Raw genomic sequence first — 22386 nt, forward strand, 5'->3', positions numbered from 1 at the left:
CCACTTCACCTGCCTTCAATCACAAAGTGACACTGTAACCTTCAATAATTACCTCCACTAATGAAAGAATGGATTCTGCAATTAAATATGTCACATATTCTATATTCACCTCTGTCTTTCATTTGTTTTTCTGAATCAGTATCCTGTATATTTTGTATATCTTGAATAATTGCTTCCAGGCCTGCAGCCAAAAGCCGCCTTTGTTCAGTGAGGTGTTGAAATTTTTTATCTACAAAAAACGGGGTGGGGGGGGAGAAGGTTTTAGCAACAATAGAAATGTATTTCTTAACATAGCCTTCAAACTGCAAGATGATTATCCCGCAAGGTGTCATTTGTCTTTTGGAATAAATAATTCTACTCTACTGTGCAATAGCAATACTGTTGCAAGCAAGTACAACTGAGGCACAAATATTCCTCAAGGGGAAAGAAGTTAGCAACCAAATTCGAAGTTGGGGTGGGTGATTTTTGTGTTGCTTGTTTCTCTTGTACTGTCAGTGATGCTTTCTCTTCATTCTCATTTGTTCTAGAATAAAGACAGCCATATCTAAAAAGGAACATGTTAGCTGTTGCATATAAAACTGAGAAAGGTAGAATAATTCACTTACAACCTCAGTTTTAAATAACAGTCCCGGATAAAATGACAACTTTTATTGTAAAAAAATGTTTCCAAATATATATTTTAAATACATTTTGGTCAATAGGCATATGCTGGGGGTGGAAACAGAAGTTTATTATTTCGTGAATGTCTCTTCACTGGGCATTCCTGAGGGCATTGCAGACAATTGGGATTACACCTCCTACAACAGCTGCCAATGAGCCAGATCCCCTAGAGCTTTCTTCTGGGAGAGAAGCCACTCTCTGCCTCCTAGATCAGATTGGAAGACATGGACTATTCTATATAAAAACTGAAAGAACAAAACAACAGTAACCAGAACCAACAGCAGGCTCACGCACAGGTTGAACCAAAATGGTTCCGTTTGTTTGTGTCCTTTTTGATGTGTTCTATTTATTGTTTTGAGTACTTTTGCAACATTTGTGTAAGCAACCTTGAGCATGGTTTTAACTATGGAAAGACGGCATACACACAAGATTATGATGATATTTAAACATATGATATACCTACCATTGATACTGCTTGGTTGAGTAGCTGCAAGTGTTTGTGCTTCTAGCCAGTTTTTGAGATTTGAGTCCAAGCGTTCCAAAAACAGTTTTTTCTTCTGTAAAAGATGACTTAAATCCCTTTCTAGAAATGAAGATGTTTTTAAAAATTAAAACATAGTTTTAAATGTTATTTTTACAGCTAGAATCATAGGAGATCATAAATTGTGAAAAGTAGTTTCTGAGACTATATATAGAGTACAATGACAGTACATAATATTATGTTCTTGGCAATATTTCAATACATAATAATCTCTAGATTGTTTTGATTACTATAGTTATAATACTTGTGATTATGTACAAACACATTTATTATGTACTCACCAATGGGTCTTATTACTCCACCTGTCTCAGAAAGACGAGATTTCATTTTCTGTGAATCTTCCACAACTCTTTCCAGGTTTTCAATCAAAGTCTTTCTTTCCTCATTTAACTTCTTTAATAGATTATCTACATGACAATTTTCCACAATTTGTTTAGAAACACTTTAAGGATATTACTAAGGATGTTGGCATGAACTTTAATATTAGATAATACAATTAATATTATATTACATAAATGCAATACATTTAAACCTAATGACCATTTATTTGTCTTTCTGAAGTTGCTGCATTAAGTATTTTTTCTGTGTTTGACTGTTACCTCATTTTTCCTCAACAAAAATCATTTGAATGTTTAAAATGTCTCAAGTTACCATTCAGCTCTGTTAAATATGAAATAACACAAGCAGTGTTGCAAACCCAAGCTGAAAGATAGTGATTAAAAAAAACCTCTATCATTAATCAGCAGTGATTTTATGTATTCATAAGAAAGGACAACTGGAGTAGAATTGCCAATTGGACTAAGAATGGTTTAATTTTGGCTGAAACTGTGCTCTTCTTTTTGCCCAGCTGTAGATTAATCTCATTACCTACCCACTCAAGTAAGCACCATTTTCACTGTTGTTGTCATGTCTTTTTGTACTTAATATGTTATGTGCTTTCCATATAATAAAGGAATGTGAATGTCTAATGTTCAACAGAAGGAGAAAGAACTCAAAGGTCACGATGGTCAGTATTACCTTTTGAAGACACAGATTTCTACATTCTAACGTCCCTGTCAGGATGGAAAACAATAGGTTCTATTCCTAGAGACTTACAAAGCCAACTAGATTCTTGAACTTTCTAAAATATTTGACTGTTCATCATAGCTGTTCTGTCTGAGTTGTAGAACAGCAGATTACTGAATATCTGTATCAGTAGATAATATCTACTGAAATAGAAGGACATTGCATTTCAGGTTTGTATGTTTAAGATATTAACAGAACTAGCAGCAAAAATAATCATATACATACCACTGCTAGGGCCTGGTTGGGTAGCTGCAAGAGCCCAAGCTTCTTCTAGCTCTTTCAGGTTGGATTCCAAATTGTCCAATAAATGTTGCTTCCACTCTGACAGTTTATATAATTCCTTCTCTATGAATAGGAATATTTTAGAATTATCTCTCGAAAAATATGTCCTAACTGCTAAGTGAGGATGATATCCAACTAAGGTATACTCAAAGTCCCTTCATTTCAATGGATCTACTCAGAGTATGATGAACTTGGATATCACCCATTTTCACATAAAATGAAGAAACATATTCAAATGTAAAAACTTGCTTCTTTTGTAACAAGACAAATTTCATCCATCCTTGCAGCTTTTAAAGCAAGGGGTAAAGGCTAACTGAAATTCTTCTGAAAGTGTCAAAAATTGTAGGGCGCCTAGGGTGAAAATACAAAAGTTGACCTTTTATCTATTTACAATATTTGTATGCCAATTGTCCACCTAAGTATCTTAAGTACGTAAATATCTTTAAAAGTTAATATAGTGGATTAAATCAACATAAAATACAATGTAAAATCTAAAAAATATATAATTATAACAAATTTCTAAGAAAATTTGGAAACGCATTATGCTACATATTTAGTTTGTGGTCTGACACATTCTTTATTCACTTTAATTAAGCTTGCAACTCCTGGAACAGTATGCAGACTTAAGCACCTACAAGTGTAATTTAATCAGCATTTACCAGGTGGTTTTGAAACCTGAAGCTGTACATCTTTTAGTACCATCTTGTGTAGAATTTCTTCTAGTTCTGCAGTCAAACGTTTTCTTTCCTCAGCTACCTCCTTTAGTTTATGCTCTACAAAACAATTTCAGGCCAATTCATAACACACTATAAATGCAGTTGAAATAAAAACATTACAAAGTGCAATTAGTATACAAAATTATCTAACCATTTTAAATAGGAATGCTTAGCACTATCGCAGTAATGCAGACAGAAATTCTATAACACAGTGCAGCATTTTTATCATCATATTGCACAGAGAGCTAAGTCTTACATAGAACATATCCTGGAACATATCCTGGAAAGTGCAGGTATCATGCAAAACCTGACAGGGAGCTTGCTTTTTCTTTTTCTTTTTTCTTTTTCCTTTTTCTTTATAATGACATACAAAAACAAGCAATGGCATTTATTGATATCATGTGGCATATTAGAGCTTGGTGATTAGGTTCTGGTGCAGTCTAGAAGGCTTTAAGTCCTGATTGTTTAAGCAGTGGAAGCTCCTCAATGAGGGCAGAGGCAGCATCCTTCCAGAGCCCACAGCACCCTCCAGTCGCAACCTGCAGTATAGGCAACTCCCAGTTTACATGGGGGTTACATTCCAAGGCACTGTGTGTTTGAAATTTGGAACACCATTGAAAAAGCCTGCAAACACCTCATTCCACCCCCGCCCCACACCTTTTTGTGATTTTTTGGGTCACTTTCAGGCTCAGTGCGATGCATGCGTGTGTGGTTGCACACATACTGGACGTGCCTAAAATGGTCACTGCCTGTGCAAGGCATACTGCTTCCCACCAGAGGTCAGTTTGACCTCTGTGCTAAGAATGCACACTTTTCTTCTCCCAATCAGTTCTGCCGGTTGCCTCCATCCCTGAGCAAGCCCATCTTTCTCCCAGGGAAAGGGTATTTTTTTTCCTATGTAAAAGTGCTTCAGGCAAGGTGTTGCTTCAGGCAAGGCCCAATGCTCCATTTTTTACCCAGCAGGACACATATTTGGGACTTGGTGGAGTGTTGCTTATGGCTGACCTCAACCAATCGTGATGGTCGGGGTGTGGCTGCACAGAGCAAGCGGGAGGTGAGTAGCTGGTATCTCTCACTCAGCAGACTAGTGAACATTTGAGAGGAAAGGACTGAAGGAAGGAAGCCATGAAGGCAAAGCCACAGAGGCATGGAACCAGCATAGGTTTTGGAATATTGAAGTTCTGGTGGGAAGACAAAGCACAAAATTTCCACCCTGTGTCCTGATCTTCCCCCAACCTTGGATTCAACTGTAGCAACTGATAGTGTAACATGCACACGCTCTAGAGAAGAAAGCAAATGTCTTGATCCAGGGCCGGCCCACCTATGAGGCACAGTGAGGCAGCCACCTCAGGGAAACACACAGCACACTTGCTGCTCATTGCCACAAGGTGCTTACATCTGGCCACTGCTGTGCTCCTTGCTGCTGCCAGGTGCGCACTGCTGGTCATTGTCAGGCACTTGCTGCCACCACCTGCTCCTCTCCAGCTTCCCTTTACTTTCCAGGCTATCTCTAGGCAGCAGTGGCTGCAGAGGAAGAGGCAGTGGGTGGGAGGCCTTTTCAAGTTTGCCTGCAGCAACAAAACATCCTGGGCCAGACCTGTCTCAGCCATTCCCCACCCTGCTTTGCAGTGCCTATACTTATTAGACCTGTTTAGAGTTGTGGGTTTTTTTAAAGCAAATAATAGCACTATTGTGGTCAAGCTTCATAATGGTGCACAAAGTGAAAACACCAAACGGAGAGGCAAGCAATAAAGAACAGCAAGGCAGGAGGAAAACAACTCAAAAGCCTGCAGCACACAGCTGATCTTCCAACATCCCTTCCCCAAACTGTTAATTTTTATCCAGCATATGCATTCACCTCTCCCTTCTCCAGCTCTGCAAGACCTCAATTGGTTTGAAAAAAAAGATGGTGAGAGGGTGAGCAGGCAATACAGTGGTACCTTGGGTTAAGTACTTAATTCATTCCAGAGGTCCGTACTTAACCTGAAACTGTTCTTAACCTGAAGCACTACTTTAGCTAATGGGGCCTCCTGCTGCTGCCGCACCGCTGGAGCAAGATTTCTGTTCTCATCCTGAAGTAAAGTTCTTAACCTGAAGCACTATTTCTGGGTTAGCGGAGTCTATAACCTGAAGCGTATGTAACCTGAAGCATATGTAACCCGAGGTACCACTGTAGTTGCTTTTGGGAGAATACTTCTGCGAGGAGTGATGGAGAGGATGGAACCAATGGAAGGATTCCGTATGTGTGTGAGAGCTATTTGGAGGAACAAAGTGGTAGTCTTGTTTAGGTTGAGATGAGTAACATATGGATTTGCAGTGTGAATCAGGAAATGTATAATATGCAAGAATTACAAGATCCAACTGATCAAACTTGCTTTCTTAAAAATAATTTTGGCCAAATAATTACCGATAATACACACCTTTATTATTGTACTTTGTGACTAGGCAGGCTTGCACAGCAATCATTCTGTGGTTGTGCCCACAACAGTTTACAGTGGTACCTCGCAAGACGAAAAACTCGCATGACGAAAAACTCGCAAGACGAAAGAGTTTTCGTTTTTTGAGTTGCTTTGTAAGACGAATTTCCCTATGGGTTTGCTTCGCAAGACGAAAACGTCTTGCGAGTTTGTTTCCTTTTTCTTAAAACCGTTAATACCCGTTAAAACTGTGCTTCGCAAGACGAAAAAATTCGCAAGGCGAAGAAACTCGCAGAACGAATTAATTTAGTCTTGCGAGGCACCACTGTACAAAGATTTGGAAATGTGCCCATGAGTTCCAAAAGATTGACAGTTTAAACATTGTTTGCTGCTGTTACAGCAAAGCCACAGGAGAACAGGCACTCTCTATGCCTACCTCAACCAAAATGCCTTGGTCTGAGGAAGGACAGCCGTTTTGGAGCATCTGGCCCACTGGGTCCTTTGCTCCTGAAGGGGCAATGGGGGACAGATCAAGGCAGGGCTTGGAATAAGGTCATTTGGGTGGCCAGGCACCTCTTTGGACTGGTGTGGGTTTCTCCATGTCTACAGGGCCTGGGTTAGCTGTAATCCTGACTTATATATGTTTTAGACTAACAGAAATCATGAGAAATCACTGTATACATACTATTGATTGTGCCTGGCTGAGCAGCTTCAAGAACTTCAGCTTCTTCTAGTAGTCTCTGATTGGATTCCAACTTTTGCAGCAACTGTGTTTTCTTCATAGCCAATTCTTCTAATTCTTCTTCTGCAAACACACACACACACACACACAATAACCTATTGAAAAATGGTTTCAAATGACCTTGTAGCTAATAGCATCACAGAACAAAAGCCAGGTCATCTGAATTTATCTGCCCCCACCCCCGCCCCTGTGGTGAGAAAAGCCTAGAATATGGACTATTTCACTAACTGCCTGGGGCTCTGCAGATCATGGGTTAGCATATTTTTCCATCAGGAAGATTATGCATCCATCTGTAGTTCCTTATGCCCTGTGCCTCTGGGAAAAGAGTCTAGACCCTGGAATGTATCATCAGCTACCAGTGGCACTAATGTACACCAATATATCTATAACTATATTATACCTAATATGTGTTTTGTTTTTGAGTTTTTAAAATAATTTTATTTATTTGAGTTTCTGATATAATTCCATGTCAACAAAATATGGACAAAAAGTACAGTAAGAAAAGAATCTCTAAAATAAAAAAGAGGTTGCAATTTAAGATTTCCTAGACAAAAAAAAAAAAATCCATAACCCACTTCCTCTCCTCTCCTTCCATGGTTCCTTTTATCTCTTTTTCCCGTGTTTCCTTGGTTCACCCCAGCTGTTGTAGCTACTTTAGTTATTTCTTACAGTGCTGAAAATCTTACCATCCTGCTAGGTAGATTGTTTGCTTATAAAAAATTTGCATATACTGTATTCAATAAAAAATATCCAGTCCTTATATCTTTCATCATTTTGATTTCTTATTCTAGTGGTCATTCCTGCAATCTCTGCATATTCTAACAGTTTAATGTGTCATTCTTCTTTTGTTGATACCTTGTCCATTTTGGGCTTAGTAACACATGGGTGGATGTTGTCGTGTATAGGAACAAATTTCTCTGTTTTTTGGTGACTTCTGTTGTTATTAACCCCAGCAAAAATTCTTCTGGGTTTTTAGAAAAGGATTTTGAAAACATTTTTAGTTCATTATAGATCATTTCTCAGTAATTTTTAATTATGTTACATGACCACCACAGGTGATAGAAGGTTCCATCTACTGTCCTACATTTCCAACAATTACCCTTTATTGATTTTGACATTTTCACTAGTTTATTTGGTGTCAAATACAATCTATGCTGCATCTTCATAAAAAATTCTCTTAACATGTAGCATGCTGTAAACCTTGAATTTACTTTCCACAGTTGTTCCCATAATGCAAAATCAATATTGTGTCCAACGTCCCTAGCCCAACTTACCATTGAAGACTTTACCATTTCCTCCATTGTCTCCCACTCAAGTAATGTTATACATTTTGGATAATATTTTGACCCTGGATCCTAAAAGCACATTTTCACCATATTTTTTTATCTAGCTTAAATATTGCACTCAACTGATGGTAACTTAACCAATCTGTTTCGTATTGTCCTATCATAATCTAAAGAAACAACCCCATTTAGATCTCCCATTAACACAACTTTCCCCTCATATACCTCAAATGATTTCTCCTATAGGTCTTTGTAAAATTCCAGTTTTTGTTCGTTTGGAGCGTACATTCCCACAATTATCCATCGTTTCCCTGCCCATTTGACCTCCACCCCATTATTCTACCTTCTACCTTCATCCCTGAATATTTGTTTAGGATCTGATTTGGGATTAACATACAAAACCACTCCCCTTTTCTTTTTTTTATCTGAGATGATTAAATCTTGTCCCAAACTTTTGTTTATAGTTTCCTGTAAACATATGATGTCCATTTTTTTGTTTATATAGGGCATGTGCTATTTGATTTCTTTTGGTTTTATTGTTAAATCCATTTACATTCCATGAGAGCACTTTCAAGTGCATCCCGGAGCCCTCTTCTTTTAAACCTTTACTACTCTTCCTCTTCCTCCTCTGTATCTGCAGCTGCAGCTAGTGCAAAATATGGTGGCTGAACTGCTCACAAGGGTAGAATATCACCATCAAACTGCACTAGCAGCCAGTTAGTTACAGACAGAGCCTCTGTCTATAATCTTTGCGAATTCTTGGAGAATGGGTGAGGTCCCTGCAGACTGGAGACAGGCAAATGTGTCTCCATCTTCAAAAAGGGCAAAAAAGAAGACCTAGGGAACTACCGACCAGTGAGCTTGACATTGATACTATGAAAGGTCCTTGAACAGATAATTTAACAGTCCATTTGTGAGCACTTAGAAAAGGATGCTGTGATTACTAAGACCCAGCTTGGGCTTCTCAAGTCATGACAGACGAATCTCATTTCTTCGTTTGATAGAATTACAAGGGGAATGCTGTAGATGTAGTGTATCTTAATTTCAGTAAGGCTTTTGACAAAGTATCCTATGCATATGTATCTGTGAGGAGAATCAGAACTTACAGGGTTAAACAGTTCTGTGTGACGTCTCACATTCTGAGGTGTGGTTATGTTCACATACGGGAATCTTTCTTTGTGTGTGAGTTACTTTCGTTTTTGGCTGAGAGACGAAAGAATGCCTGCTCTCTCACCGGGGCTGATTTATGATGTTTTTCTTCTCATTAAAGGCTGTTAGAGATTAGCAAGAAGCCTGTGTTCAGTCTGATTTATTATCCACACACAAGGCAACATTTTCTGCCACTGCAGAAGTCTGCTAAGAGCTGTGAAGAGAGCTCAAGTTTTTTCTATCGGCACAAGCGTCCATCGGCACAGGGGAAGTGTGCCGGGCGCCATCTTATCTCAGCAGTATCAACTGCCTTGTGTTTATAATATAGTATTATTTCCACTCAAAGCTATATTTCATAGCCTATGATTAATTTTCTCCTGATGTAAATGTACAGGAAAACGGCACAGTATGACCCTAGAAACACATTGCTATTGGTGACACCTCCATGTATGCATGCACATGTGATTGAGAGCACATACTAATAGGTTAACTTGCTTCTACCTCCTTTTTCTCAGTAGCCTGATAATTGGGCTTACAACACTAGAAACCCTTGGGGGGGGGACCATGAAGGTCATATATTGTCCACCTACCAACAGAATCAATCTGTCCTTTTTGTGAAGAACGCCGCTGTATTTCATGTAGACTATGCACAGCTTCTCTTAGATCTTCAGTCAAACGCTTTCTTTCTTGAGCTAATTCTTCTAATTTATGGTCTATAAAGAAATTTGGGGCAATTTATAATACAATAAGTGTGCTAAATGCCTACAGAATAAAATAAGTGCACTAAATGAGTGCATTAAATGGCTGGGTTTGTTCTCTACCATGTTGCGTATCTTTCTTTTGTTGCCTTCTTGTGTGAGTAGCATCACTGGCCACACTGTGAGTTTCTTGTGTGTAAAACTAACTTTACTTATACCATTTTCTTTTACCAGCAGGGATATTTAAAGACTTACATTTACTGGTTTTTAAAAAATGTATTTGCTAATCCTGAGGCAACAAAGCCTAATGCCGAGAGGAGGGGGGCCTTCTTCAAATACATGCTTGGACATGTATTTCTGTTTGGACAGCAGTGGGTGTTGTGAAATCATCATGCTAACAGAAATTCCTCATTGGTGAGATAGGTGCACTCTGTGCATGATCATGCCATTTATTTATGAGGCTCATAATTCATAACCAGACCTGCACTTTCTTCTCAGTAAGTCAATCAGGAAGAGCATTGTCTTTTTTCTTTGTATTTTTTAAAGTCAGCCCACCAGAAGATCTGGAGACCTAATTTAAAATTCCTTCTCTTGACACAGGGTCATTGTGTGGTATTGAGTACAGTATATTACTCTGGTGCACTTTCAGTCAAACAGTTAGTCAACAGGCATGGCTTACAGCCGAAGTGAAACAATTATCAAGTAGCACTTTAAAAGTTAGCAAATGTATTATTACATCTGCTTTCATAGAATGCATCTGCTGACGTAAAGTGCAGCCCAATAAATATTATGTCATAATAAATGTATTAGTCTTTAAGGTGCTACTACGTTCTTTTTGTTGTTTTGCTAGAAGTGCATTATGATCTACTTCACAGGGTTGTTATGATGATAAAGGGCTAAAAATATTTTGGCAAACTTAAAATGCTATTACAAAAAAGGAGGATGGTGCAGATGACGATCAAAGCCTATACACAGAACAGAAACATAGAACGCACCCTGCTTGCAAACCCCACCCAAGCAAGCCTGTCCCAGCAGAAAGCCACACACTGGATTTGCTGAGGACTTACATATAAAGTCTAATGCTTCAAGGCCTTAATATCTTGTGTCCCAGATTCTCTTTTCCTTTAATTTTTATATTATATTATATATTTTTCATGATTCCAAAACTACATTGTGACTGATAGGGTAAGTTTGTAAGTGCCTAGCAAAAATCTCCTAGAATTGTATCCAGTTTCTTACCCAGAGGCACCTCTCCTTTGTCATTGCCCAATACATAAGTGAATCCTTTTTAAAACACACACACACACAAGATAAGGTTGCTGTTGCAAAAGAACCACAGCAGCTATCCCTTCAGACATTTGGCAGGAGTCATGACCTCAGAAGGGGCAAACTTGCCAGTAAATTTCATCTACTTCCAGTCCACCCAAATATTTTAAAAGTTAAAGAGACAGTATTTTTATGGAAAAGATCACATTTCAGAGGTATCCACAACAAGAGTCCCTGGGTTCATTTGTTTGTAGTTTGATAGGCTTAATCCACTTTGGAGGGGCTGATATGCTTATAAACTTCATTTACCTCTGTCAAAAGGAAAAAGTTATAGTTTTTTGTCCTCCAAAAAAGTGAATGAAGAAGGGCAAACAAAGTGGACTTTGAGAAATAAGTTGACTCAAGCAATCCACAAAGCACCTTGGACCAAGCGAATCTGGTTTACAAAATGCCAAATTTGGGTATGTAGCAAGTCTTGTGCTGCTGCACGCTCCTAAAACATACCACTGTCAGTGCCTGGATGCAGAGCAGCAAGCGCCTGAGCTTCCTGTAGCTGTTTCCGATTGAATGCCAAACTTTCCAGTATCAGAGATTTCTTCTCTGATAGTTCATATAATTCATTTTCTGGAAAATGAAATGTTTTAAAAATTTAAATCATGGTTAAATCACTTGAAAAATATCATACGTGCAAAAGATGAAGAAACTTGTGCAAAAATGAAATCTTTAATTAAAAATAAAAATTTAATCCGTCAGTACAGATCTTAAGACATGGTAAGTGAGACAAATGAAAACCTTCTGGTAATGTAACAAAGTAATTTCTCAGGGTCAATGCTGTCCCCTCCCCCTCTTCAATTTAAAAAATAGTTCCCCCCACCAAGCTCAGCACTCACTATAGAAATGGCTGCCGCACCCATCATTTTACTACTGCAATTGCATCTTCTGAGGCAATAAATATGATGGTGGTGGCTGCAGTCATTTTCCTCCAGCCTTCTATAGTGAGCACTGGGCTGAGCACTGTCAGCTCTCTTTGCTGCTCCTGGGTAAAATTATGAAGACATGTTTCAAGTAGGGGCAGGCAGTGGCAATCTTTCTGGTGCTCTCCAGAGAGCAGCTAAGCAGCTTCTACAGAAGCCACTACCATATTAATTTATGCCGGGGGGGGCACCCAGGTGGTACAGGTAGGGAGACAGGACAGGTTGTCTACAGCTCTCTCAAACTTGACAGCAGCCCTGCCCCAGAAATGACACAGAAGTACCAGGCAAGACCCAAGGCCCTTTCTACCTCTTTTCGGAGAACTTTTTACTGAAACAACAAAAAGTGACTGTAGACAGAAGGTCATTTATTCTCAACTTACCACTAGGTGACACAGTTATAGGCGCCACTGAAACGTGACGCTGTGCCTTTTGTATATCATGCATAGTTGCCTCTAGATCGGCAGCCAAACGTTGTTTTTGCTCAGCAAGCTGCTTCCGTTTCTCCTCTAAAAAATAATTTCAGACCAAATTTTGTGACAAAATATTAATTTGCCTTCATTTAGTACCTTAATTAATTTACTGCACTATATATAATAGCACAATTAGCATTCAGTATCTAAAATATTTAATATAAATGAGCGTATTATATATTGCTCACTGAATGTTCAAATATTAATTGCCTGATTCAGATGTAACACTAAACCATGGTTTGTCTTGACATATAATATTGTATAAAAACATGCAATGATTCTTACTGATGTAGCATATTAAACATATGTATTAATAGGGAGATAAGATTTGAGTTATGATGGCTATTATGTGAAAACAGAACTACTAAGAAACAAAATATAAGAATGAGAATGCTCAGCGAAACTCCAAAATTCATGGAAGCAGTAAAGAATCATATGGGAAGGGGAATCATAAACTGGCCAATGAGGACCGAACATGTTGACTAGCCACAGAATACTGACTGTGTGTTGGAGGAGAATGGAAACCCAAGGAGGGGAGGGGAGGGAATGGAGTCTCCTGAAAGAAAGCATAGCTGTCTGGCTGGCATAATGAACAGGAACAGCCCACACTGCAACATTTTGTTGCAGATCCCACATGTATACAGATATAGAAACAAACAGCTATAGGCATTAAAAACCTACTTGGCAATTGAAAAACCTTAATTCCAAATGCACATGTGTAATATTATAGTTGAAAAAAGGAAAAATGACAGCATACATACCACCAACAATGCCAGATTGGGTTGCTGCAAGAGCCTGTGCTTCCTGCAGCCCTTTCAAATTTTGCAGTAACATTTGTTTCTTCTCTGACAGTGCATATAACTCTTTTTCTGGGGGAAAAAGAAAAATGGTTTTGAATCATATATTGAAAAACAGTTTCCAATGTCCTCAATGCTGATAAAGTTACATAAATGAATAAATCTATTAAAAATGCATCGTTTCATAAAATGGCAAATGCCTTCTTCATTTGGCAATGCATAAAATGCAAGTAGATAAATAGGTACCGCTCCAGGCGGGAAGGTAAATGGCGTTTCCGTGCGCTGCTCTGGTTCGCCAGAAGCAGCTTAGTCATGCTGGCCACATGACCCAGAAACTGTACGCCGTCTCCCTCGGCCAATAAAGCGAGATGAGCACCGCAACCCCAGAGTCGGCCATGACTGGACCTAATGGTCAGGGGTCCCTTTGCTTTATCTTAAGATTTAAGAAGTTAAAACTAATTATTCAGGAAAATAGCAAAGAATATCAAGTGGGCTTAAAGCTCTGATACGTAATACCACTCACATCCACTATGATGAACAGAGGTCTGTAAATATGGGCTCCGTAGGAACATATAGAACATTTCCAGACAGTACAAGCTCCTCTCTGCTCTAAGTAAACCCTGAGATTACTTTGATTAGCAAAAACAGTGTCCATCCTCAATGCTTCCAAATCAATACAAACATAAAACCTCTCAGTCTGATAATCACCACCACCCAGTAACACCTCCCCACTTTCTTTCTTAGTTTTTAGCATTGGCTAAAAGCTCATCCAATTTATCAAGCTTCAAGCTGGCTGTGATGGATGCGGGGCTCTCCACTGAAATTTGATATGGGCATGCTACTCCAGGCTCCTTCAGGAGAAAGGGTGGGATATAAATTCAAAAAAGAAATTACAGTGATGTTAAACCATCCGGCTGCTGCATCTAATGGACTCTGCTTTGTTTCCTGTAGTTGGAGGAAGGTGACATTCCCACTGGGGCTCAATCCAGGCACAGAAGAAGGCTGTCAGACTGATGTCTTCTATACCTCAGTGTCAACGGTTTCAGTTTTAACAGTGATGGGATAACTGGGCTTTGAACTTTGAAACAGTATGCATGTTAAATTCCCTTTTAATATTCAAGGTCATTTATTCCCTACTTACCAGCAGGTTTCCTAAACAGAGCTTTTTCTGAAGCCTGGCGATGGGCTTCCAATATATCTTCTGCAGTTGCATCTAGTTCTTTAGTCAAATGCTTTCTTTCTTCAGTCAGTTCCTCTAGTTTACGCTCTATTAAAAATTCACATCAATTCATAATAAAATATTTAATATGTGCTAAAATAACTACACTAAATATAATAGTGCAATTAGTATTTAATATCTCAAAATTTTAGAGACTAATGCTTAACATTTATAGAGCACTTCTATCATTCCATGTACATTACATTGGAGGTGGTCAATGTTAGGCCCATGAGCAGTGGTGGCCAAACTTGGCCCTCCAGCTGTTTTGGAACTACAGTTCCCATCATCCCTGACTACTGGTCTTGTTAGCTAGGGATGATAGGAGTTGTAGTCCAAAAATAGCTGGAGGGCCAAGTTTGGCCACCACTGCCCTAGAGCTAAATGCTGCCTTCCAATCCTCTTCAAGCTCTTGAGATTCTCCCAGGGCCACACCTGCCACCAGCTCTAATTTGTGCTCTTCTCAAGTAGTTTTGCATGGCCAGAATGTGCTCTTGAATTGTAACAATGCATCTTTGCATGGATTAGGAGAACTAAGCACAGAGGGATCAGAGAGACTGGCTGGCACCATCCTAGTCCCTGCCTGATCTGCTCTGCTCTCCCAGCCAGTGAGAGAGTGTGATTTTCTCACTGCACCAGCTGCAGGAGAAATGCTAAGAGCCCCTTGTATATCACCTTCACAGACCTGATGAAGGCCTTTGACCTTGTCAGCTGAAAATGACACTTCACAAAGCTCAACAAGATAGGATGCCAACCTAAGCTTCTCAAGATGATTGTGTCCTTCCACAACAACATGCGTGGCGCCGTCCAATATGACGGCTCATCCCCAGATGCCTTCCCTATAATGAGCAGTGTGAAACAGGGCTGAATACCCACCCCAACCCTCTTTGACATATTCTTCTCCCTATTGCTCTCATATGCCTTCAGCTCAACTGAAGATGGTGTACATCCATATGAAGCGACCTGGCACATCTCCACACCAAAACAAAAGTGCAGCAGATCCTTATCTGAGAGATGTTGTTTGCAACCTTGACAGCACACTCCGAAGAAGCTCTACAGTGACTCATCAACCATTTTGCCCAAGCCTGCATAAAGTTTGGCCTTACCATCAGCCTGATGAAGACCAACATCTTGGGTCAGGACCTCACCAGCACTCTATGAATCAGCATTGGTGACCACACACTTGAGGTAGCAGACTATTTTGTTTAACTGGGTTCCACTATAACTTCAGTAATCTCTCCATCAATGCTGAGCTGGACAAGCGTATTGGCAAGGCAGCTAAGGCAATGGCTTGCCTCTTCAACAAAATATATTTAAGATTGTAATTAAAAGCATTAGTGATCACAGCCCACTTACCACTGATAATTCCTGGCTGGGTAGCTACAAGAGCCTCAGCTTCTTGTAGCTTTTCCCAGTTGGATTCCAAATCTGCCTGCAACTGTTGCTTCTTCTCCAAGAGATCATAGAACTTCCTTCCTGTGAACAGAAATATTTCAGAATTGCCCCTTGAAAAACTATTTCAAATGTCCTTATTTCTAGCATATTAGCATAAAATAAATAAAAATCATTTTAAAAACTTGATTATTTCATATAAATACATTGCAGATTGCATATATGAAAGGATGAAGAAGCTAACTGAAATCATTCTGGAAGTATACCAAAGTGGCCCCCACCACAACATTCACTACAGGAACTTATGAGAAATCATCTTCTTCTGATATAAGGGGATAAGAAACAGACTAATCCTGAAGTCACTGAATATTTATATTCCCATCCACAAAACACCATCTCCGCTTAGATGAGGGAATAAAGGCAATATATAAATGTAATAAAACAAGATAAAATAATCCATCTGGACAACTAAACCAATCCTCATTACCACAGTTTTTCCTCCTTCCTTCCAATCTCTCTTCATTGTAAGCTGTATCTTTTAGATTGTAAAGACTTTTCTGGCTGAAAAGTAAGCTAAAAATTCTTTTAAATAAATAATGAATAATCTACCTTCTGTAGCTTCATAAATTAAAAACATGAAACTCTGGAGTTTCTCATTCTTTTTAATCTATAAGGATTGCCTCCCAATGTGTCAGAGAAAAAGCATGGAAAACAGATGGGAAACTGAAATGAAAGTTACTGAATGTGATATGAACGCAATGCACACAGTGAACTATCAAAAGTGAAGATGGCTGTAAGAGCATTAATTTCAAGGTATAAAATTGCCTAATTGTGCAACTACCAGTAACTCTTTTTGGTTTGAGGGTGTGCAGAATTTAATTTTTGAGACCAAAAAAGTGAACATTTCCTCATAAAGGCTGTGGAAAGTGATAAAATTTGAGAAGTACTGACCTGGAGTGAAGAACACTTTTGCTACAAAATGAGTGGTGTTTTAATCAATCAATCATTATTAGTTGTATTTTATTCTGTTTTTATATTGCAAAGGAATCATAGAATTGTAGAGTTGGAATGAACCCCAAGGGTCATCTAGTCCAACCACCTGTATGCAGGAATCTCAACTTGATCATACATGACAGAGGGCCATCAAACCTCTGCTTTAAAACCTCCAAGGAAAGAGAGTCCATTACTTCTCCTTGGAGTCTGTTCCACTGTGAAACAAATCTTACTGTCAGAACATTCTTCCTGATGTTTAGTCAGAGTCTCCTTTCTTGTAGCTAGAAGACATTGGTTTGGGCCCTATCTTCTGGAGCAGGAAAAAACAAGCTAGCTCCATCTTCCATGTGACAGCCATTTAGATATTTGAAGATGGCTATCATATCTTCTCTCAGTCTCATCTTTACCAGGCCAAACATATGCAATTCCTTCAACCATTCTTCATAAGGCTTGGTTAACAGACCATTCAGCATCTTGGTCATCCTTCTCTGTACGGGTTTCAGCTTGTCAAGATCCTTCTTAAATTGTGGTGCCCAGAACTGGACAGAGAACTTCAGGTGTGATCTGACTAAGGCAGAATAGAGCGGGACTATTACTTCCCTTTATTGGAACACTATACATACCTCTGTTGATGGAGCCTAGAATAGCATTAGGTTTTCTTGCTGCTGCATCACACTTTTGACTCATGTTACCCTTGGGGTTTACTAAGAGCCCTAGATCCTTTTCACATGTACTACTGGCAAGCCAGGTATCCCCCATCTTATATTGGTGCAGCTGGTTATTCCTGCCTGTGCAGAATGTTACATTTCTCCCTATTGTTAGTTAGTTTTGACCCAGTTCTCCAATCTGTTAAGGTCATTTTGAACCCCATTCTGTCTTCTGTGGCATTAGCTAGTCCTCTCAGTTTGGTCTCATCTGCAAATTTGATTAGCATCCCCTCAATTCCTTCGTCCAAGTCATTTATAAAGATGTTGAACAACAACAGTCCCAGGATAGGACCCTGCAGTACCCCACTTGTCACTTTTTTCCAGGCTGATGAGGAATCGTTAGTGAGTACTCTTTAAGTTCAGTCAGTCAACCAGCTACAAATCCACCTAACTGTTATCTTGTCCAGTCCACATTTTGCCAGCTTCTCTGCACAAATATCTTGGGGGACTTCATCAAAAGCCTTACTGAAATAAAGATACACTACGTCCATAGCAGTCCTCTGATCTATCAAGCTTGTAAGGAAAAGAATAAGTGAGATTAATCTGGCACAACTTGTTTTTGAGAACCCCATGCTGGATCTTAGTAATCACAGCTTCCCTTTTTAAGTGCTCACAGACCTAAAACTTATCCAAGAACAATGAAAAGGGACTCACTTGATTAACTTCTACTCCTGCTCTTCACATTGATAACAGGGGTCTTGAAACACTGAAGTAATACTATGAATACCATAGTGTAATGGTTCTAGGGGTTGCTCGTGCGTAAGCAGGTGCCTATCTCCCCAGCTGGGTGCAAACACCTGGCAGGGTTGCCAAAATGAACCTTTTCTGTCCGGACAGTCACTCACCCGTGGCTGACTCAATCGCTGGCAGAATCCGTCAGTGGGCGTTTCTTGAACTTCTTCCAGCAAAGAAGCTCTTTGACACCTAGTCTCCTCCTACTCTCTCTGCGCGAAAGCCTTCTGCACAAGGAGGGCGTAGGCAACGGAGGACCCCTACTGTCCCCGCTGGTCCCAGGCAAGGAGTCATGGGACCGCCTCGCCGCTTCCCCCATCTGCCCCCCTTTTCCACTGGTGCTACGCTGATTCTCTTCCCCAGAAGATGGGCTGCTTCTCCCGATCCCTGGACGCTCTCTGGAATCCCTCTGGCTTTTGCACTCTCCCTCCAGCACTGATGGCAGTTCCCTGACACATAGTATTATACATCATTCATTATTATCTACCTACCAGTGGGTGTTTCAATCAGAGCCCTTTCTGAAGCACGGCGTTCAGCATTTCGCATATTGTTCATAGTTTCCTTTAGATCTTGAGTCATGAGTCTTCTTTCCTCAGTGAGCTGCTGTAGTTTATGTTCTACAAAATAATAATTAATGTATGCTGAAAAAACTACACAAAATATTATTATGCAACACGTATGTAGCATTAACTGGGTATTTTAAAAATAAATATTTACATTTATAATGCTAGTTGCTCAAATTCCATCATACATCTTATCTCAGTAATCAGAACAGCCGCCTTCTAAGACTCATCAGTATGAATAAGCCATGTTAGCATTTAAGCTCAATTGTATTGAAATGACCTGAAATCCAAAGTAGATATGTTTTAAAACTATATCTAACAACATGAAATATTACAGCAAACGTACCACTGATACTGCCTGGTTCGGTAGCTGCAAGTGTCTGAGCTTCCTGTAGCTCTTTCCAATTGGATTCCAAGTTGGCCTGTAAACGCTGCTTCTTAACAGCTAATTCAAATAATTCTTTTTCTGTGAACAGAAATGTTTTTGAGTTATGTCTTCAAAAACAATTTCAAGTGTCCTTATTGGTCACAAAGTCACACAAGAAAAATATACTCAAAAACTTAACTATTTCAAAGAAATGAAAAAAAACTTTCCATCTGTAATTGCAGATTAGACATTTTAAGGAGGAAAGGCTAAAGGAAATGATTGTGAAATATAGCAAAGCAACTTTTTGTGAACTTAAGCCTATGAAAATGTCTACTATATTGACAGACGTATGCACCAGAATCTAGGGCATAGATCTGCAAATATGCCTGTGGAGGTGTGGCTCCACCTGTGCTGAGGCACACCTCGCACCCGGCATGCCACAGCGTGCCAAGGAGCCTCGCACCCACACTCCCCAGACTTTCGCCTCTTGGCTAGAAGACAGGGTTTTCCCCTGACCTTTTGGAGATATGGAGGTAACGTTCCGCTTGTGCTGAGGCACACCTTGCACCCAGCATGCCACAGCATGCCAAGGAGCCTCGCACCCACACTCCCCAGACTTTCGCCTCTTGGCTAGAAGACAGGGTTTCCCCCTGACCTTTTGGAGATATGGAGGTAACGTTTCGCTTGTGCTGAGGCACACCTTGCACCCGGCATGCCACAGCGTGTCAAGGAGCCTCGCGCCCACTCTCCATGAACTTCTGGACTCTTAGCTAGCAAACAGGGTTTTTCCCCTGACCATTTGTCCTCTCACATATTTGGTTACTAGACATAACGCTTGGCTGGAGCATGACTGGGGACGCAGATGTAAGCAAGTATCAGGGAACATTTTAGGGAAACACCTGCTAACACGTGTATTTAATAAAGCTGGAAATGTGCTTAGATGGAAACACGTCATGTTCAGAGTGATTTCACTATTGTTTCCAATTGTTGACTTCTGCTAATAAAAAGAGGCTCTGCGAGGCTTGCTTTTCAGCTTGCTCCTGCACAGGTCACTTGCATCCAACCTCCCATCATCCTTTGTTATTCCTACATATGCCTCAATCACCTCACTCCTAAAACACACAAGAGAACTTGCCAGCCATGGTACTAGGTGATTTTTGATCCTCTCATATCTGTTCACTGGTAATGCTAAGCCAAATTACACTTCAATATGAACAAGCAAGCATGCTGGTGCACATTCAGAAAATGGCAGCCACTTTGGTGCTCCCCTGGTCCTCTTCCTGCTGTGCTACCAGGAGCTAAGCTATGGTTTAGTTTAATGTTCTGTGCAAACCTGAGCTCATAGTTTGTTTCATTTAGACAAACCATAAACAGTAACCATGGTTTGTACTTGGCTTACTGCTCATGATTTACTGTTTATGGTTTGCTGCTCAAGGTTTATTTGGGGGAGTCAAACTACAAGCCAGATTCACAAGTAATTGTAAAGCCAAACTATGGTTTAGATCTTGGTAGTGCAGAAGACGGATTGGGAAAGCAACAAATATTTTCTAAATGAAAATGAAAAGTGAAGGGAGGCTTTGCCACCAGAATAAGACTGTTTCCACCTACCTCACCCTCCAGTCATAGGAGCCTTCATAGGGGAACAGCTTCTAGAGGAACTGTGAGGGGAGAGGGACTATATTTGCCATTAGGGGGGTGAACTATTAATTGTTGGTTTTTTAAAAAAAAGTTTTATTGTTTATTAGGCAATTCAACAATACTACTATATTTAAAATGTTTGTTTTTATGTGAATCACTTGGAGCACAGATTTTTTGTGGAAAATGTGGTACATAAATAAACTGGCATAGAAGTCCAGGACATTTGTGGCAGGAACATCACTCACTTGCTTTAGTTGTTGTATTTTTGTCAACATACATCAGGGCAGGAGTACCCAGGGTGGTATAGTGGTGTGGTAAGGCAGTCCCTGCTGTTTACTCTGATAGTGTGATGATAGGACAAGGATATAATAAGGTTGAAGTTGCATGAATATTCTGGTAGGAGCATCAGATTGGCTCTGCCAATGCGTCCATAAAGCCACAATCTGGTTATCATCCTGCCTATCCTGATACAGTGTTGCAGCAGCTGCCATTGTGCTGCCCACTCTTGATTAAATGTTTGGTGTTTTTTCAAAAACTATACATTTTTTATTGTCTTCATACCATCAAATTGTTCAAACTGAGCTCTTTATAAAGTGCAATACTGTTCCTTTAGTTAAATAGTTAAGTAAAGTTAAATTAAGTTTAGTTAAATAGAAAAATAGTTAGTGCTATTTTTCTAGAAAAAGTGGTGCCGGAATTCACCATGAACACCTCCCTTGTCCTCTTATAATGGCAACAGTCTCTACCTGAGAGGTGCTGGAACTGAGTTTCGATGAGTTCTGGCTGGGAAAAAGCCGTGACCAGTGTTACTTCAAGTTACGCAGTCATGATTGGGCTTGCAATACTGCAGCAATATGCATGCTAGGTGCATTTCAAATACTGTATGTATTTCATTCCATACATACCAACAGGTGGTTCAAATCGAAGTGCTTCAGAGGTACGACGCTGTGCTTTTTGTATACTTGAAACTGTTGCATTTAGGTCCGCAGTCAAATTTCTTCTTTGCTCAACAAGCTCCTGTAATTTATGCTCTAAAAATAATTTCAGATAATTTCATACTCAATTTAAATATATTCTGAAATTACTAAAAACAACAACAGTGCAATTAGTATGTAACATTACAAGCAAATTTTAAATAGTAATATTTAATTTTATATGCTAGTTGAATGATCGAATTACTTCATATTCATAAACACAGTGTGTCACTTCTAATTTTAAATTTTTTTAAAAATTATATGTTTTTATAATATATTTTTAAAATCTAATAAATAAAATAATTTATAAAGAAGGAGGTATAAGTCAAACCATTCATAGTATGAAAAATTACAGAAAACCTACCATTAACACTGCCTGGTTCAGCAGCTGCAAGAGCCTGGGCTGCTTCTAGCTCTTTCTGGTTGGATTCCAACTTTTCCTGCAACAATTCCTTTTTTGCTGACAGTTCATACAATTCAATCTCTGCAAAAAGAAATGGTTTGCAATCATCTATTGAAAACAGTTTAATGTGATCATTCCTTATCAGGTTTGATAAAATCCAAAAGGGTTGGATAACATGCAGAAGTATTCATAAATGGTAATTTTCTTTAAAAATTACAAATGACTTCTTCATTTGTCAATGACTATTGCAAGACAAAGTGAAGGAGTTAAACAAAATTGATTTGGGAATGTAGCAAAGTAACTTCAAGAGGTTTTAAATCTCTGAGAATCCACCATGATGA

General features: G+C 39.4%; 1 protein-coding gene across 5 annotated transcripts in view; it reads right to left on the bottom strand.

Moving 5' to 3' along the window:
* Positions 1-22386, bottom strand: part of CCDC7 (coiled-coil domain containing 7) — a 146081-nt gene that overhangs the window by 31387 nt on the left and 92308 nt on the right. For all 5 annotated transcript variants that reach the window (XM_080973928.1, XM_080973927.1, XM_080973929.1 and 2 more), the window contains 16 exons: positions 22007-22126; positions 21574-21699; positions 19010-19129; positions 18592-18717; positions 15633-15752; positions 14202-14327; positions 13025-13132; positions 12174-12299; positions 11324-11443; positions 9446-9568; positions 6367-6486; positions 3208-3321; positions 2492-2611; positions 1483-1608; positions 1124-1243; positions 110-229 (listed from right to left, as the gene is read on the bottom strand). In XM_080973928.1, coding sequence (XP_080830054.1) covers positions 110-229; positions 1124-1243; positions 1483-1608; positions 2492-2611; positions 3208-3321; positions 6367-6486; positions 9446-9568; positions 11324-11443; positions 12174-12299; positions 13025-13132; positions 14202-14327; positions 15633-15752; positions 18592-18717; positions 19010-19129; positions 21574-21699; positions 22007-22126 — 1935 coding nt within the window. The remainder of the gene's footprint in view (positions 1-109; positions 230-1123; positions 1244-1482; positions 1609-2491; positions 2612-3207; positions 3322-6366; positions 6487-9445; positions 9569-11323; positions 11444-12173; positions 12300-13024; positions 13133-14201; positions 14328-15632; positions 15753-18591; positions 18718-19009; positions 19130-21573; positions 21700-22006; positions 22127-22386) is intronic.

Source organism: Podarcis pityusensis (assembly GCF_964106645.2).
Source record: "Podarcis pityusensis genome assembly, chromosome: 12".
NCBI lineage: Eukaryota > Metazoa > Chordata > Lepidosauria > Squamata > Lacertidae > Podarcis > Podarcis pityusensis.